This window comes from Eublepharis macularius, chromosome 4 (genome assembly GCF_028583425.1).
Source record: "Eublepharis macularius isolate TG4126 chromosome 4, MPM_Emac_v1.0, whole genome shotgun sequence".
Lineage (NCBI taxonomy): Eukaryota > Metazoa > Chordata > Lepidosauria > Squamata > Eublepharidae > Eublepharis > Eublepharis macularius.
The window spans coordinates 32,926,317-32,944,479 of NC_072793.1; the positions used below are offsets into that span (position 1 = coordinate 32,926,317).

The window sequence follows — 18,163 nt, forward strand, 5'->3', positions numbered from 1 at the left end:
ACTAAACACTTTCCCCCCTTTTCTTCTGCACTTTTGAAATTCTTAATTGGAAGCAATTCCCCCTCATGTCACTGGCTTTGTGACCTATAACAAGTCTGCTGTTTGTTGTCAAGGGACTTTGTAGCCAGACTTTGTGTTTCTCGGGGGATGTTGGCAAGCGTTCAGTTCTTCACAGAAGTGCTTTCTCTGGAAATGCCAAAGGACATCTCTTTGTTACTTGTGACTGCTAGAGGATTTAATTCCATGCAGCACCCTGATGGAACAGCCTGGTATGGGAGGGAGGAGAAATGCCCAAATTACTGGCAAATCCAGAAGCGTGGGGGTGGGGTAGAAGAATTGTCAGCTGAAATTCAGGTGTCTGCCTTTTTATCATCACAGTTAGATAGGAGAATGCCAGTAAAAAGGTGGGAGCAGATCAAAATCCCTACATACCCATGCCTTCTGTTCATACTGCATAGTTTCATCTTGAAGATTTTGCTTATCTGTGTTGATAGCAGCCCTGTTTACCAAAGAGATCAGGAAAAAAGTGAAATAACATTAAACATAAATGCCGTAAGTGACAAAAAGAAGTCCTGGTTTTGACCCCTCCTGCTAACAGACGTAAGCATCAGGACGGTATATATCAAAGTATCTGTTTAATATTAAGTGGAAGCGGATGATGGGAGCTGGTGTACTGCTGTGGCTAAGAGAAGAAGCTACAGTCTGGGAGGTCACTAGTTGAGAACTCACCTCACTAGGTGACCTTAGTCACTCTCAGTCAGATTCCATTTCCTGTGCACAGTAGCAATATATCTAAACTTAACAGGACCTCGTCTGTGGATACATAAATCCAGAGACTGGAGCCGTGAAGAGACAAGACAAATCTTTCTACAAACCTGAGTCTGTATAGGGTTTTTTTAAAAAAAACATGATAGAAGCAGTGCCTTTAGCTTTATGAAACACATGCCCTTAGTGGCTGTTGCTAGGTAATCACTACAGTATTTGCCAGCCTTCAGTCTTTGGTTTCTGTCAGTAAAAGGCAAGGGGAGGGGGCTGGGCCTTTTCCAATACTCTTTTGACTTTTGAGTCCTCATTGGAGCCAGATCTGCCAGCAACCTCCAGGCAACTTGCATGACTCACTGAGACCCAGCTGCTTGCTGCTGTTCAACAGCAGCCACCACATTGTAAAGCAATGTGGTATAGTGATTAGAGTGTCAAACTGAGAGGCCCACATTTGAATCCCTAATCTGCCATAAAAGCTCACTAGGTGACCTTGAGCCACTTACACGTTCTCAGCCTAAGTTACTTCACAGAGTTGTGCAAAGAATGACATAAGATGCTTTAGGTCCCAATTATGGAGAAAGGCAAGGTATCAGTGAAGTAAATAAATACTGCTGAAGATATGGTGTTGATGGGTGGGAAGCAGAGAAGGAATGAGAGCCAGTTTGGTGTAGTGGTTAAGAGCCGCAGGACTCTAATCTGAAGAACTGAGTTTGATTCCCCACTCCTCTGCCTGAAGCCAGCTAGGTGATTTTGGGTCAGTCACAGCTCTCCGAAGCTCTCTCATCCCTACCCACCTCGCAGGGTGATTGTTGTGGGGATAATAATAACTTACTTTGTAAACCGCTCTGAATCAGCATTAAATTGTCCTGAAGGGTGGTATATAAATCAAATGTTATTAAATGAAGTAAATAAATATAGCTGAAAATATGAGGCAGATGGGTTGATGGGTGGGAAGGAGAGAAGGAAGCAGGAAAATGGGGCAGGCTATGGAGACTGCCAGGGAAGGGAAATGATATGCCCCCTGCAAGTCCTTGCAAGTCCCCCACTTGTTGGAATAATAATACCGACCTCCCTTTCAGAGCATTTGTAAAGATTATTGTGACAATAGATATGAAACACTGAATATACTACCAGTATTATTTCTTGCTGCGTAACTGCTTGTAGGCATGTTAGGGAGAACAAGTCTTTTGGCCAGGAAAATAATATGATGTTCACAAAGTAAATAGAGCTGCACGGAAACTAGAAACATTAACGTTGCATTGCAATTAAATATGGCAAAAGTGAATGAAAGAGGTTTTTTCCGCTTTTATAATTATTCTCTCCACCCAGTCCATTGTTAACAGCAGCCTGTTTTTGAAGCTTGGGATAAAGCATATATTCACAAGCAGCATATTATCTGAACTTTTCAGACCAAGACTGAAAACAGAACCTGTCACCAAGGGAAGTAATAGAGTGTAGTTCACAGAATCACTTTGGAATATTGTCCCTGAAGAGCTGCCTTTTTCCTCTGCTTGTATGTGCACTATTTATGATTGTATATTGAAATAAATTGATTGATTGATATCCAGCACTATCCCCTAACATTTCAGAATAAAACTTGGATATTCTGGACTGTTTAGTTATGCCCTCATTTTGATAATTGCAGTGCATTTTAAATGAAGGAGGGGCAGCATATTAGCGGTTGTCTGCTTGAAACCTGTAAATGGCTTTTGTGCAGGTCCTGGAAAATGTGAGATTTTAAAATTTTGTTAAAAACTGCTTTGCAGATATGAATGCATTAGGCCAGCCAGTCTCATTATGACAGCCACAGAATGATTTTGAGATGCAGATTTTGGCCATGTATTGTAGCAGTACTAAGATTCCTAACAACCAAATTATTAGCTGATTCAGGGAAGCTGAAAATGTCACAAATTCATTGATACATATAGAGAGGATGTTTGCACATGATTATAAATTCCCATTATGTTCTCTCCATTTCCAGCATCCTTCTCTGAGCGAGTTCGAAACATGTCTCCTGATGAGATCAAAATCCCTCCAGAACCCCCAGGCAGATGTTCCAACCACTTACAGGTGAGCCACTTCAGTTGATTGTTTCTTACCACTGTCTGCAAGATTTTGTATTTGGTTAGTATCGTAACAGAATTCCACAAATTGAATACAAAGTTCCTGATATCCTTGCAAATGGTATTTAACCTTGCATATTCTCCCAGCTCAATTGACTTTAACAACTGCAGCTGTATAACATATATTGTTTTGCCCACACTGACTTTCTTAATTTTGATTCTTTTCCAAAAATGGATGTAAGATATATAAAGACAGTTCTATGATGCACTGTAGCATGCAATTCATTTCCTTAGTGTATATTAACTTCTTTTTTGATGGCGCTTCCACATGATCACATAATCAGCAACAATATAATACATGAGGCAGGAGAGTTAACTCATGGACTTCCCCCATTCATCTTGCCATAAGGCCTGACTCAAGAAGACATAGCTTCCTTTTAGCCTGCAACTACACTGTGTTCAGTGTCTTGGCTCCAAGCTAGTGTTTCTCCACCCACAGTGCACAACTTTCACACCTCTTCTCACTTAAGCAGAAGTGATATTTTGTCCACTTTATGGGCCCTTGATATTGCTGCCTCCCTGATTTCTTTGACATTCCCTTAGATTTTCTCTCCCTCTAAAGGCTCTCACCTTAGTTCTGTCTGTTTGACTTATTGTATAGGACGTCTTAGCTATAGATAGCAATATGACAGAATGGTCAGCATGTGGGGGTAGCTGTAAGGTAAAAAGGGATCTTGTATTCTAGACAAAAAGGGCATTTTACTTAATCAAAAATAGAATTTATTTATAAATACATATGCATAACAGTTTCAGAGTAATTTGTCAGCATGGTAGTTTCAAAACAGGTATAGATCTTTAAAGTTTTCTACACAGACTCAGTCACAAAGACTAATTTTCCACCAGTTGCCACTTAAGCCAAAACAATAAACTATAAACAATAAACTTATTTCCCTCAGTTCAGATTTCTTCCCTGCATTACCTTATAAGTAATGCAAATGTTACCCCAAAAAAACCCCTATAAGTATCCAGCACTCTCTAATCCAAAGGAAACTCAGTCACATAGGAGTACTCTAACTACTCGGCACGTGGAGAAGTGCAGCAGATGTATTATAACACAAACATTAAGGATAATGAGAGTTGTCTGGAGCAAAGAGCCCCACCAAGAGCAGTTTTGGTCTCTACCGTGAGGAAGCAATGCTTATATGAGCACCCAGAGAGCTAATAGATAATGGGAAGTGTCCTTGGAATGTGAACTAGGAAAACTTAAGGTAGGAGAAAGGGTTAACTGTGCTGAACAGATACAGATAGCAAAATGATGAATAATGATTGCGCAAGGGAGGCTTATAAAATAATTATTTATGCCAGTAAAGTGATGGTAAGCCAAGTAAAACCACAGCACATAATGTAACTTCTTAGGTCTTTGTGAGGTGCTCTCTGACACACACATTCATCATATTGATGGGTTTTTAATCCAAAAAAGTTTAACGGCTTGGAATGATAGCCCATATAAGTTTGAGAAATTCAGTATTCTGGAGTGAGGATCTGAAGAATGAAACCAGCTCTCTTTGTAGTCTGTGCATTTCCACACACCCACATCCTTGAGAATTGCTAAGATTGTTTTCCTCTGAAAGTAGAGCTGTTACATGATTAAGATCATCACTCTACAATCTTCAAGAAGAGTTCAGTATTTTCAGACATATAACTTTATAACTGTGGGCATATCCATTTAGTTCACCCTAGTTCCGTTTAACTATTGTGTGTCAACCCACTGACTTCAGGAAGGGCCTTGGCAAGTGCTTCCTTAGAAATCAGAGTGCACACTTTTGGTCTTTAGGGGGCAATTAAATATGCATATTTTTACTGTTTATGGAAATTGTCCTATCTGTTCTGGTCAACATTGAGGGGTACAGGAGAAGTTGTTCCAGTAATGCAAAAGTGAACCAAGGTTTTGAACACGTGTCTAACATTTTAGCCAAAATGATTAAAAGCAAAAATGTAATTAGGGCAATGAGCAAATTTAATTAGGGTATCCAAGGTTCTAAGACATGGGATACCTTTTACCAAGAACATGTCAGTTCACCTAAAATTGGACAATGCCATGAGCCTGTTGTTTCAGCTGAAGTGCATTGTAGCTGGAGGTTTCGATCCGTCAGAGTGCTTCCTTAGCAATTCATACATTTTCGACTGGAATTTTGTAACAGCTGCTAAATTGTGCACAAACATAAGATCTCTGCTCTTAGCAGTTTTGCAAACAAGTGCAGGCTCTCCTGGTACTACATTATCTTGGTTTAAAGCTGTGTTTCTTAAACTGGATTTTGCTTGGCAGCAGATCTATCCAGCTGTAGATTTGGGGCCTGCCAGATTATTTAAGCATTACTGCAGCTGCACTGTATAAAATGAATATTGCAAACTAACTCCAAAAATCTTTATTTTATCCCAATTATCATTCCAGCATATCTTCATGTGACTCGTAACTTATTGTCTGTCAGGAAACAAGCCTTTGTGTATGTTCTCTAATGACTTTCCTGTGGGTGACAGTTATAGAAGCCTGCATGGCTGCGATTGTATCACAAAGCACAGAATAGGCCTTCCTAATGATAAAGCTGTTAGCTCTGATTGAGGAAACCTATCATGTTGCTGGTACTTTGACAGATACTACATGGATTTTTTTCCTCCACAACCCAAACAACATAAACTAGTGGTGGAGAGAAGGTGGGGTCGGTGTTGGTTTCTAATAATCAAAACACAGTGCCTCTTTGCTCCAGACAGGTTGCTATTGCTCGGCATAATACTCATTTCTGCTGCCTACCGTTAGGTACTTCTTGCCCCTGTAGTTTTGAGTCCTCTGTTCTTCTTCCTGTCTATAACCAAAATCTCCGTTGTAGATTCTTGGCCCATTATTCCTCACAGCACTAGGAAATAGTGCTGGTTAATTTCTTTCATATATGCATGTAATGAATGTTTCTAGAACATTATTATTTCTTTGTATTGATACCTATAGGACAAGATTCAAAAACTGTATGAGAGGAAGATAAAAGAAGGCATGGACATGAACTATATCATCCAAAGGAAAAAAGAGTTTCGCAACCCTAGGTAAGATTTGCTTTGGAACAACTGCACTGCGTATTGCCCAGTGCAAAATTTGGATGAATACCAAATGCCCTAGCTGTGTCGTAATAAAACCCCAAGACTATTTGCTTAAAGTTTCCAGCCTTCATAGTTATATAGATAAACTTAACATGGTGAAACCAACTCATTCTGAAGTCTCAGTATGATTCTATGAACCCAGAATGAATTAAGCTTGATATTTGTTTGAATCTTCAGAATTTTTGAAGGACTGATGCTGTTTCTCTTCAGTGGTTAACTATTTTTATTTCATTATTTATTATTAAATTTATAGTCCACTCGCCCCGCAAGCAGTCTCAGAACTGAACAACGCTATCACAGTAGATGCAACGTCCCTGTAGTCTGTGGCATCTCTGATGCATAATGGAAATACGCAAACTGGTTGGAGCCCTTAATTTCCCAGTCATATCCATGTGATACTGAACTATGGATACAGCATATGAACTTGAGAAATTCTGAGATGCTTCCTCCCAGAAATGACTGGAGAGTAATGCCCTGTACGTTCAATTGAACCATTCACAGAGTGAGAACATGGGAAGCGTTGTCTTTGAGAATTCGTTCTCAGCGGGAGATGGAGTCGTTTTATAGTTTATTGGGGTGGTTGCGGGAGGGGGGGGGTGAGGGGAGGTCCTAAGGAGGTTTCCTGCCCTGCATTTTTTTATGGCTGATGAGAGACCTTCAATAAACAGTGCAGTAGGCTATGCAAATTTGCAGAGATTTGAAAACAGAAATCCAATACAAGGCATAAGAAATTCTAAACCTGATATATTAAAAAATGCAGAAACTACCTAGTAGGATTATACTTTCAGCAACAGACAGTACGTAGTAGTACGGTCTATAGTCCCTGTCCATTTACCAGTGCATCTCTTCAAAACCACTTCCTCACCATACAGTTCTCCTATTTGAGTAAAAAAGCCCTCTTGAATAATTCAGTTTTCCATAGTTTGCAGAAAGCAAGGAGAATGGGAGCTTTCCTGACATCTTCAGATAAGCCATTCCATAAGATGGAAGCCACCCCAGAGAAAGCCTTTATATGGGCAGCTATTGATTTTGTCCATGTGCAGGGGGCACCAGGCCCTGTTCAGTTGAGCAAAGCTGCTATGGTGGAACATAGAGGGAGGTGTTCCCATAGATATGAGGAACCAAGGCCATGATGGGCTTTGTATGTAATAAGCAAAACCTTGAATTGAGCCCATTACCTATGAGCAGCTAGTCTGAATTGGGAGAAGGCATTTTTTACAACTGCATTGACTTCCTTCTCTATCAGCAGTGCTGGATCCAATGTAATCCCTAGGTTCTTAACCAAGTCTGGAGAGGTCAATTGAACCTTATTGAAAGTGGGAAGCCTGATGTCCTTCAGTATCTCTGGCTTCCCAGCCAGCATTGCTTTCATGTTGTGTGGGTTCAATTTCAATTTGTTTTGTTTTCAGCCACTTGAGCAGAGCTGTCAGGCAGTGATTCAAGACCTCTAATGTATCACCAAGGGATTTGGACAGGAAGATATAGAGCTGGGTATCATCCACATACTGATGGTACCCAGTTCCATAGCTACAAATGAGTTCTCTTAAAGGCTTTATGTAGAGATTGAATAAAATGGAGAATAAGATTCCCTGTGGAACCCCGTATGATAATGCCAACATGGAAGATAGCTGGTCTCTGATAGCAGCCTTTCAAGTCCATTCCATGAGGACCAATGTAAACCATTCCAAGGCACCTCCCCTTATACCTACTTCTGCCTCTAAACATCTCAACAGAATGGCATCATCTGTTGTGTCACAAGCTGTGGATAGATCCAGGAGAAACAACAAAGAAGCATGGCCTTTGTCTATATTCAGGCAGAGATAATCCACTAAAGCCAACAGTTCCATCTCTGGCCCATAGCCTGGCCTGAAACCAGACTGAAAAGGGACCAAGGCACAAAAGTTATCCAAGACAACCTGAAGGTCTGCAGATGGGCCCATCTGTGGGTAGGGTGGGATATAAATTGAATAAAATAAATAAATAAATACTGCTCTCTCAATCATTTTGCCTAGAAAGGGCAGATTAGAGACTGAGCAATAAATGGCCATATCATTTTTGTATATGGATGAGTTTTTTAAATAGTGGGTAGATAACCGCTTCATTGAGTGGTCAAGGGAAGGTGCCATGAGTTAGTAGCTGATTTATGATAGACATCAAGGGTTCCTCTATGTAGTCTTTACATGATTTTAGCAGCCAAGATAGGCAAGGATCCAGTGCACAAGTTGTGGCCTTCACAGATTTTAGGATCCTGTCAATAGCCGTCACTGTAATATAAGCAGACCAGATGATGTATTAAGCATTTCTTCTTCTTTGCTTATTACAGTCTGGCACCCAGATCATGAAACAGGGCTAGACTAGGACCTTGTTCTTATTAAGAGATAAACCTGCAGGTATGTTGTACCATTTCAAAGTGCAGGTGGGTGCATAGCCTTCTCCCTGTTTTTATGTGCAGGGCTTGGGGGGATTGTATGAAGGAGCATTCAGCCATTTGAAATAATACAGCCCAAATAGGTGTCAACAGGGCCTAGCTATGTTAGATTTGAATTCAGAGGTTAACCAGTAGAAGTAAATATATTCCAATTTTTTGTTTCAGCATCTATGAGAAGCTGATCCAGTTTTGTGCAATTGATGAACTTGGCACAAATTATCCAAAGGTAGGTAGAACGAAAGACGCTTGGGTGTATTAGGTGAAGTTTTGCTGCAGCAGTTCATTTCCCTTCCTGCTTCTCATTTTAGCTGTGAAGCTACTGTGTCCAGGTTACCATATGAAATCTACTAGATCACAGTTGAGTGTTCCCCTGTATTGAATGAGTTTTGATCCCAAACTGCTTGCAATTGTACTGTTTAGGAAGTGTGCATTCTCCTTTTATAATTGCAAGCATGTCTCCCTGACACTTGTGGAGAACCTGAAACCAGACAAACTGTCCAAAGCACAGGACCTCATCCAGGGCTGGCCCGTCCATTGAGGCCAGTGAGGCGGCCGCCTCAGGCACTAAGGCGCTGGAGGGGTGCCGACCCGGGGGCAGGGGTGCATGGCACGGAGCTGCTGCTGCCAGCCAGGAGCGCATGCTGGCGGCAGCAACGTGGGGCAGCTGAGCAGGCAGCCTCCCGTTCAGTTGCTCTGCTGGCCATGCGCAGCTGGCGGCCAGGGCAGCTGGCTGCACCTGGACCGCAGAGCAACTGAATGGGAGGGCTGCCAGCGCGTGCCAGCCCCATGCACGTTGACCAAACAGTCGAGAGGGACACGGCCAAAACTACCCTACCGGATATCACTCCGTGTCCAACTAACTAAAGATAAATACCGTAGCCAAACTACCATGTAACAAAAATGAATAACCAAACTTTATTAAATTTCTTCACATTACTCTATAGGCAGCAGTTAGCTATCCAAGCTCCAATTACTGGTGAACAAAATGCTCTTTCCCCACCGAAGAAGGGAATGACACACAGTTCTCCCAGCAGCACTTGCTTCCAGAGCAAACAGAATTATTTATACTGCACACAGGCAAAAACAATTCAAAATGATATCAAAAAAGGCGTGAACAATTCAGAAAACGCTCAATGGCGAGCCGCTATTATGCACTTTAAGAGGTCGTGATTTTTGGACTTGCTGCTTTATTTATTGAGATTGTATATCCATTTGAACTGTGGTCTTTGTAACTGCTTTGAGGAAGGGGCATCCGGAAACGGGAACCTCTTGCTGGCGAACCCGTCAGCAGTTACATAATTTATCCTTGAGAAAATATTATCGTTACAGATTGATGTATTGTGGAAACTTCGTACCTCTATACGTCTTTTGCAAGTCTTGAAGTATCTATACTACTGTAGACCCTTAGTGGTCGTTTTCTGAATTGTTCACGCCTTTTTTGATATCATTTTGAATTGTTTTTGCCTGTGTGCAGTATAAATAATTCTACTTGCTCTGGAAGCAAGTGCTGCTGGGAGAACTGTGTGTCATTCCCTTCTTCGGTGGGGAAAGAGCATTTTGTTCACCAGTAATTGGAGCTTGGATAGCTAACTGCTGCCTATAGAGTAATGTGAAGAAATTTAATAAAGTTTGGTTATTCATTTTTGTTACATGGTAGTTTGGCGACGGTATTTATCTTTAGTTAGTTGGACACGGAGTGATGTTCGGTAGGGTAGCCCCATGCACATGCCAGCCCCTGCGTGATGACATCACACGCAGTGACGTCATCACGCAGTCCAGTGTGCACGTGCACGCACACACACAGAGGCAGCATTAAGCTGCCTCGGGTGCCGGCAACGCTGGAGCTGGCCCTGACCTCATCAAGACTTTTAAGAGATGGGGCTTAAGTGGTCCACTAATCCCCTCATCCTTTCAGTCCAACACTACATTTCTTGGCAGAAATTTTCTAGGATAATAAGCTCTTGCATGTTAATTTTTAAAAAAAATTTAAGATGGACTTTGAAAAATATGTTATTAATTTAGACTCTATCTAATGGGTCTTTGCTTTTTCCTTTTCTTAGGACATGTTTGATCCTCATGGGTGGTCTGAAGACTCCTATTATGAGGCACTAGGTAATTTTAGTTTTCTTTTTATACTCTCTTTAGTATTAATGAATTATGGTAGAGCTGTTTTGTTTACCTTCATTCCTTTCATCCTTGCCTTGACCTGGATGGCCCGGCGAGCCTGATCTCATCAGATTTCAGAAGTCAAGGATGGTTGGCCCTGACTAGTACTTGGGCGGGAGACCACCAAGGAAGTCTAGGGTTGCTATGCAGAGGCAGGCAATGGCAAAACCCACCTCTGTTAGTCTCTTGCCTTGAAAACCCTAGCAGGGGTCAAGTAGGCTGCAGTCTGACAGCACTTTATGCACGTGCCCACATGGACACAAACACCTTCATCTGTCATTTGAATGAATTAGCAAAATGACAGGAATATACTTTTTAATGAAGCAGTTTTAAACCAAAGATATGCATTTGGGGAGTAGGCATACTTAGACTCAACGTAATCATTAGCTCCTTAAATATTTGTATTACTTTTGATCCTTCTGATCTGGGAGTCAGTAGAGGGGATTATTCTTGTTGAATTTATTGTGATTCTTTTTTCAGCGAAAGCACAGAAAATTGAAATGGACAAACTGGAAAAGGCCAAGAAGGAGCGAACTAAGGTATAAAATATTCAAGAATTTGTTTTTGGTGCTTCAGTCTAACTCAAGTGCTTAAATTTTATTTCATGAACTCAATATTAGCCAAATTGAGCACATTTGATGTTTTCCTTTTTATGTAGTAATAAGATTGTCAGCAGGGCTTTTTTCTGGAAAAAGAGGTGGTGGAACTCAGTGGGTTGCCCTCGGAGAAAACGGTCACATGGCTGGTGGCCCCGCCCCCTGATCTCCAGACAGAGGGGAGTTTAGATTGCCCTCCATGCGGCTGGAGCGGTGTGGAGGGCAATCTAAACTCCCCTCTGTCTTGAGATCAGGGGGCGGGGCCACCAGCCATGTGACCATTTTCAAGCAGTTCTGGAACTCCATTCCACTGCGTTCCAGCTGAAAAAAAGCCCTGATTGTCAGTATTATTGAGCTAGAGCGCAATGATCTCTTTTGATACTCCAGATAACATAGAGGCATATGTATAATGAGATTTGGGTGATACATGTCTGTTCTCTTATCTCCCCATAATCCCTCAGATTTTTTTCTTCTTTTAACACCATTTCATTAAGAAATTGCCTCTGCATTGCAGAACCTCTTGCAACACCATCTTCTAAAGTACTGTAGACTTAAGTAGTAGAGGCTTGAATTAGTTTGAGCTATCCAGGTAGTTAACAAGGCACATATCCTGGTAGGTGGTATATGAGATTTTCTTGGCAGCATTTTTGCGACTCACTTTTTCTTGTCATTTACTCAACTTGCCCTTTTTGTTCTGCTTTCTGCACAGTAAAATGTGCACAGCTATGGTTTAGTCCTCTTCTTCCATGACCATATACTTGTAGGTATGTAATCAGACTATTGTGGTTTCTCTGGTTGCTGGGTTGCTGTCCGTAGAACAGTCAGCGTAAGTCATGCATGTAGAGACATGCATTTTAGAAGCTTTAATTGTCTTGCATTTCACTTTGAAGGAGTATGCAGTTCTAATTTTGTATTTTAAGGTGCCTCAGGCTGATCAGGAAAATGCCAGGATTCATCCCTGAAAACTAACACCATTCAAATGCTTTGGGGGCAGAGGATCCTCTTGGCTGGTGCATTTATAGATGTAGATATTTACCATCTCTTGGTAACAGCTGTGTTTTTATGTAGTGAATCTCTTTTCAGCACAACCAGTAAAAAAAAGAATCCTATCTCTAATCTTTTTTCACCACGTTGCACACTAATTCTAATGACTAAGCTTTTCAGATGCATTGGGTTAAATTACTTCTTCTGTCTTTGCAGATTGAGTTTGTGACTGGTACAAAGAAGGGAACAACAAATGCTCCATCTACAACAACAACAACAGCCAGTACTGCTGGTGGAGGTAAGTTAAGCACCCTGACCTTGAATTTGAATTACATTCTCCTTTTGGAATCCAGCCACAGGGAGGTTTTGGAATTATCTGTGTTTGTAATCCCTCCCTTCATTCTGACTTGTAAGCAAAACGGCTTGCTGAGGGTGGTTGACCGCATCAGACATCTGAAATCCTACAATGAGAGAGAACTTTATTTGGAGATGAGAAATCTCAAATTCTGCAACTAGAATAAATGGGGCAACTACAATAGAGTTAGGAAAATTATAAATATAAGGTTGGATCCTGTCAGGTTTTCTACTGTCAAAAGGTAGAGGAGGGGGCCCCTTTTGACCACTCAAAAGGCTATGGTACCTACCTGGAGAAAATCCACTCCAAACATGGACTGCATTGAGGATGGGAATTGGGTGAGATCAATCAGAAAAAAGCCTAAATATAATGCATAATTCTGGCTGTGAAGTTTGGGCATTCTTACTTCAGGCACCTGTATTGCAAGTATTGAGAGACATTAGTTGAAATACTGTGACGGCTCAAAAATTCTGCTGGAATTTTGTAGAAATAGTTACATTCTATGGGGAAAGCATATGATTGCAGACACCATAAGAGCCTGGTCATGTGACAGTGAAAACACCAGTGCCTTTAACAGGCCAGTTTCCCTTCTATAATCTTAGGCTAGGCCAATAGAAGAAAGTTTCAAAGTCAAACACTGGTCTTTTCCATACGAGGCTTTTTCATTGGTTCTGGCACCCATACAGCATCAATTTCTCTCCAGAGTTCTGCATGCATAGTCAGAATGCCCCAATTCAGTCTCCAAACTGCTTCTCAGACTTTTTTGCATTCCACATGGAGAAAGGTTGCATCTGCCACAGAATTGATCTTTCCCAGGCTTTTCTGAAGCTTTTCTCCCTGCACACATACTCCAATTTTTTCTCCATTTTTTAAAGTTTTCAACTGTGCTTCCTGTACTTTTTAGTCCATTCTTTTTTTTAAAATTTAAACAGCAACGTCGGTGTTATTAAAGAAAAGAAGAAAACCTTGTAATTTTTTTCAGCAATCAACTGAATAATAATAACAATAACATTTGATTTATATACTGCCCTTCAGGATGATTTAATACCCACTCAGAGTGGTTTACAAAGTATGTTCTCATTATCCCCACAACAACAAACACCCTGTAAGGTGAGTGGGGCTGAGAGAGCTCCTAGAAGCTGTGACTGACCCAAGGTCACCCAGTTGGCTTCAAGTGGAGGAGTGGGGAATCAAACCTGGTTCTCCAGAATAGAGTCCCGCACTTTTAGCCACTACACCAAACTGGCTCTGAGGAAACTGAGCAGCCCCAGCCCATCTGCTAACAAAACTGACAGGTCCTCAAAGGCTGCAGCAGAAACAGGGCATTTTTCTAGTTCAGAAATAAAACACAGATATCACTTTGGTTCGACTCCCTCTAAGTGTAGAATTAAAGAATCAAAGCAGTACGGAGTCAGAACCGATGAATAGAGCAGATCCGATCCTCATGGGCTGAATTCACAGAAAGCCCAGTGTAAAGTTCACTATGCAGGAGAGGCCATTGTTTTCGATTTCTTTGGGAGGAAGCATGAACACATGAAATTGCCTTCTGGTATTGTCTTCACTGACTGGCACAGAGTCTTCAACAGATAACGGTTCACATCAAGATTCTTTAATTGAGAGTAAGAGGTCTTGAGCCGTGGGACTTTTGTGTGCAAAGCTAGTGCTGTATAACACTGGGCCACACCCTGTAACCAAAGAACTCTTTGCCTTAGGTAGGACTCAAATCTACAATCTCTAGTTTTAGGGACTAGAGCTGTTTCCATTAATCTGCTGAGGACAAAGGAGACTAATTCCACAACTTTAGACTTCTAGCAGCACATGAAATTGCCTAGGCCATGTCTACCTGAAGTGTTTCCAAGCAGTAACTGCAGATAATAGTTTTCAGTAGTGTTCATTTCCAGATAAGCTTATTTAGTGATGGGTAGCAAATTATGTAACTGTTGGCTGGTTTTCAATGATGTAATCTACATTCTGATTGATCTGCAGCCTTCCTGTGTCTGATAAAACTGTAACAAATAGTTTGGGGACATTGCTTCTTCGAAGGATCACTCCGCCCCAAATATTTCTTGGGGGGAAATAGCACGTCATGGAAAAGGCTGGATTTAGAAACCTTTTCCCCCTGACATACTGGCCTTCCACTTGGACAGGATCCTGATTGTAGGCGACTTCTTCAAATATGTGCATTCCTCTACCTGCATTCTGAAGTAGGGACAATTCCAGTAGGGCTGTGCCACGTGCTTTTTTGGAGAGTTTAGATTGGCACGAATTTAGCACTGAATGAGTGAGACCTCCCCATTTGAGGGGTAGCTGTTCAAGAGCCAGTGACAGAATGAGTCTTATTAGACAAGGGCTGTTGAAATTAATGCTTCTCTATTAAATGTACAGATGCACAGAAGAGGAAAAGTAAGTGGGATTCTGCCATTCCTGTGACAGCAATAGCTCAGCCCACTATTCTCACTACCACTGCGACCCTGCCGGCTGTCGTCACAGTGACCACCAGCGCAAGCGGCTCCAAAACAACCGTGATCTCTGCCGTTGGCACCATTGTGAAAAAGGCAAAGCAATGACACATGCAGTAGAAGGACTTGCTAGAGTATTTTTCAGACTGAGTAACGCCAAAAACTCTACCTTCGGAACTAAAGGAAGGATATTCCTCCTCCTCTTGGAGCAAAAAGACTGTTTTGAAATGGGACATACTGTTCTCGAGCAAGATGGGGGTAGAAATTGTTTCTGCGGGTGTACATATTTATGTCTAAGGCTTTCATCTTTAATAGGAAACTGCTGTGCTGCCTTGTGTGAAATTGAATGTCAACATGTAAATAGTAGCTTATTAAGTGGTGTATTATAACTGTATCAGGGTCCTTAAATTCTGTAAAATTAGAGCTTTAAAGAGAAAGATCTCAACTATACTGAAATCAATCAGTTGCACCCCATCCCATTCATTGCTGATTTACTTTGATACGGTTTTACTTTTACTGAGCATCCTGATCTCTCTGCCTCCAGAAAACTATGGGCAAGAGTGACTTCCTTGAGCAAAACCATAAATAGTACAATACAGAGATTAGTTTTCATGCACACAGTTGTCCCTATTTAACTCATTTAGCTGCTTTCAGAAATCAGGGAATTGAAAGCTTTGACGTTTGAGAGAACCATCTGTAAAAACCAACACTGAAAATTGTGCCTAGGTTTTGAGAATCGTTGTGCAGAATCTAGCTCTGCTGGTGGGAGGGGGGTTGTGAAAGAAGGAAGCAACAAGTGGAGTTTTCATAGTAAGTACCACTTTTTGGGAAAACTGTATGTACTTTTGATGTTGGTATGCATGATAGCAACATTGCTTACAGTAATGTACTTCAGCAGTTATGCCATGACAAAGATGCCATCAGTTTAAGCTTATATAAACTTACTTACCTGTGTAAGTTGGAACACCTTGGATTATAAAAACAGAACTTTAAAACTGTGTCCTCATTCTTTACCTAAGAACATAAGAGGTGCCCTGCGGGATTAAAACATAAGAGGTGCCCTGCGGGATCAGATCATTGGTCCAGCTAGTCCAGCAGTGGCAAGCCAGTTGCCCTGGAGGGCCTCCTAGCACATGTTTTCAGATAGAGCCTCTGCATATGGAAGTTCCCTTTAGGACTCACGGCTCGTAGTTAATGATGGACATATCCTCCATAAACCTGTCTAAAGCCATTGATACTTGTTGTCATCACTACATCCACTGACAGTTAATTCCACAGTCTAATTACCCATTGAATGCAAAAAGTACTTCTGTCCTAATTCTATTGCCTAACAGCTTAATTGGGTTCCCCCAAGTTCTAGTATGGGTGGAGAAAAATGTTATTCCTTTCTCTATCCCATCCATTATTTTATAAAGCACTGTCATGTTCCCTCCCCTGCCCCCGAAATCTTTTCTAAACTGACGTTCCTTATAGGAGGAGTGTTCCAGCTGCTTAGTCATCTTGGTTGTCGTCTTTTGCACTTCTTCAAGACCTGAAATATCTTTTTTGAAATATGACCAGAACCATATACAGTATTCCAAATGAGTCTACACCATAGACCTATACAGGGGCTTTACGATATTGGCTGTTTTATTTTCAATCCCTTGCTCCAGTAGTCCTTAGTACAGAGTTTACCTTTTTTACTGCTACCACACACTTAGTCACTATTTTCATTAAGTTGTCCACTACTACCTGAAAATCTTTTCTTCTCAGTCTCTACTAATTCAGACCCCATCAGTATACATTTAAAATCAGGTTATTTTGCTCCATTGAGCACCACCTTGCACTTACACTAAACTTCATTTGCCACTTTGTCCATTCAGCCAATTTGTGACGAACCTCTTAGAGCTCTTTGGTATCATCTGCAGATTTGGCCTCTGTGCTGCTCACCTCCATATCATTTATGAGCAAATAGTACTGTTCTCAGTGCTTGTTTCCTTCATTGTAAAAACTATCCATTTATTCCTATTCTTTGCTTCCTGTGATTTAATCCATAATAAAGAGTCCAGTAGCACCTTTTAAGACTAACCAAATTTATTGTAGCATAAGCTTTCGAGAGCCACTGCTCTCTTCATCAGGTGCCACTGGACTCTTTTACTATTTTGCTACTGCAGACTAACATGGCTAACTCCTCTGGATCTTAATCCATAATGACTGCTAAGTTTAATACTAGTGTATATGTGTGTATATATATATATACACGTGTGTGTGTGTGTGTGTGTGTGTACACACTAGTGTATATACACACACACACACACACACACACACACACACTAGTATGTATATATAATTTCAAAAGGAATGGCTAGTTTCATTTAGGATAATGTATAACATTTTGGGGGACACACCAGGTATGAAAGCTATACAAAGATGCTTTTCACATTCCAGCAGGGTTTTCATTAATTATTTTCAGTTTTTCAGCCATTTCTGAACCATAGATCCATAAACTGGGAGATGACCAATCTCACCTTTAGTTGAATCCTGAGCACAGTCTCATGCTTCTGAGCATGCTGGATTCAATGGACTTGGAATGGTGGTGTAAGTTAACTGTTTAGGTTGGTCCTGCTACTGTCTCTTGGCAGAAATCAGATTTAATTCTGGATCTTCCTGATCATAAGCTGACACTAATTGGTACGTGTTCTCCCTAGGCCTCTATGCCAACATAGAGCAGCATAGGTAGAACTTACAGAAGGGCTGTAAATCCCCTCTGTTTCAATTGTCCTTTCAGATAACCCGTAATCTTTTCCTTCTGTTAGTTCTCTGTATTCGTTTAATTGTTGCTTGACTCTGGGTGGATCTGATTTTTAATTGTTTTTAAGTCTGATACTATAATACTGTTTTAACTCTGTAAACTGCTTTGAAGTAAAGAATAAAACCAGGCATAAATCTTTTTTAAAAAAATAAATAATAATGCTGTGGAGCTGACTTGTGTCTGCCTATCAAAACAGGAAATTTAGAGAAAGGCATGCAGGAGTTATAAAAACCAGCTGAAAAGTTCATAAGGACACGCTTTGTCCTTCCCCCACCCCATTCCTCTTCTGTAAAATGGTGTTTGTGAAAGATTACTTCGCCAAGGTTTATATCATATCTCCGGACAACTCACTCCTTTAAAATGACTCAGAGCTGCTTCTTCAGGTGTCCTGTTAACTTCTTGGAGAGGCTTT

General features: G+C 41.1%; 1 protein-coding gene across 1 annotated transcript in view; it reads left to right on the forward strand.

Annotated features, from left to right (window-relative positions):
• SAP30BP (SAP30 binding protein) overlaps positions 1-17,917 on the forward strand; it is a 54,142-nt gene extending 36,225 nt beyond the window's left edge. The window contains exons 5-11 of the mRNA XM_054978813.1: positions 2,744-2,832; positions 5,827-5,918; positions 8,566-8,626; positions 10,461-10,512; positions 11,047-11,105; positions 12,363-12,444; positions 14,887-17,917. Coding sequence (XP_054834788.1) covers positions 2,744-2,832; positions 5,827-5,918; positions 8,566-8,626; positions 10,461-10,512; positions 11,047-11,105; positions 12,363-12,444; positions 14,887-15,068 — 617 coding nt within the window. The 3' untranslated portion in view covers positions 15,069-17,917. The remainder of the gene's footprint in view (positions 1-2,743; positions 2,833-5,826; positions 5,919-8,565; positions 8,627-10,460; positions 10,513-11,046; positions 11,106-12,362; positions 12,445-14,886) is intronic.
• The last annotated feature ends 246 nt before the right edge of the window (positions 17,918-18,163 follow it).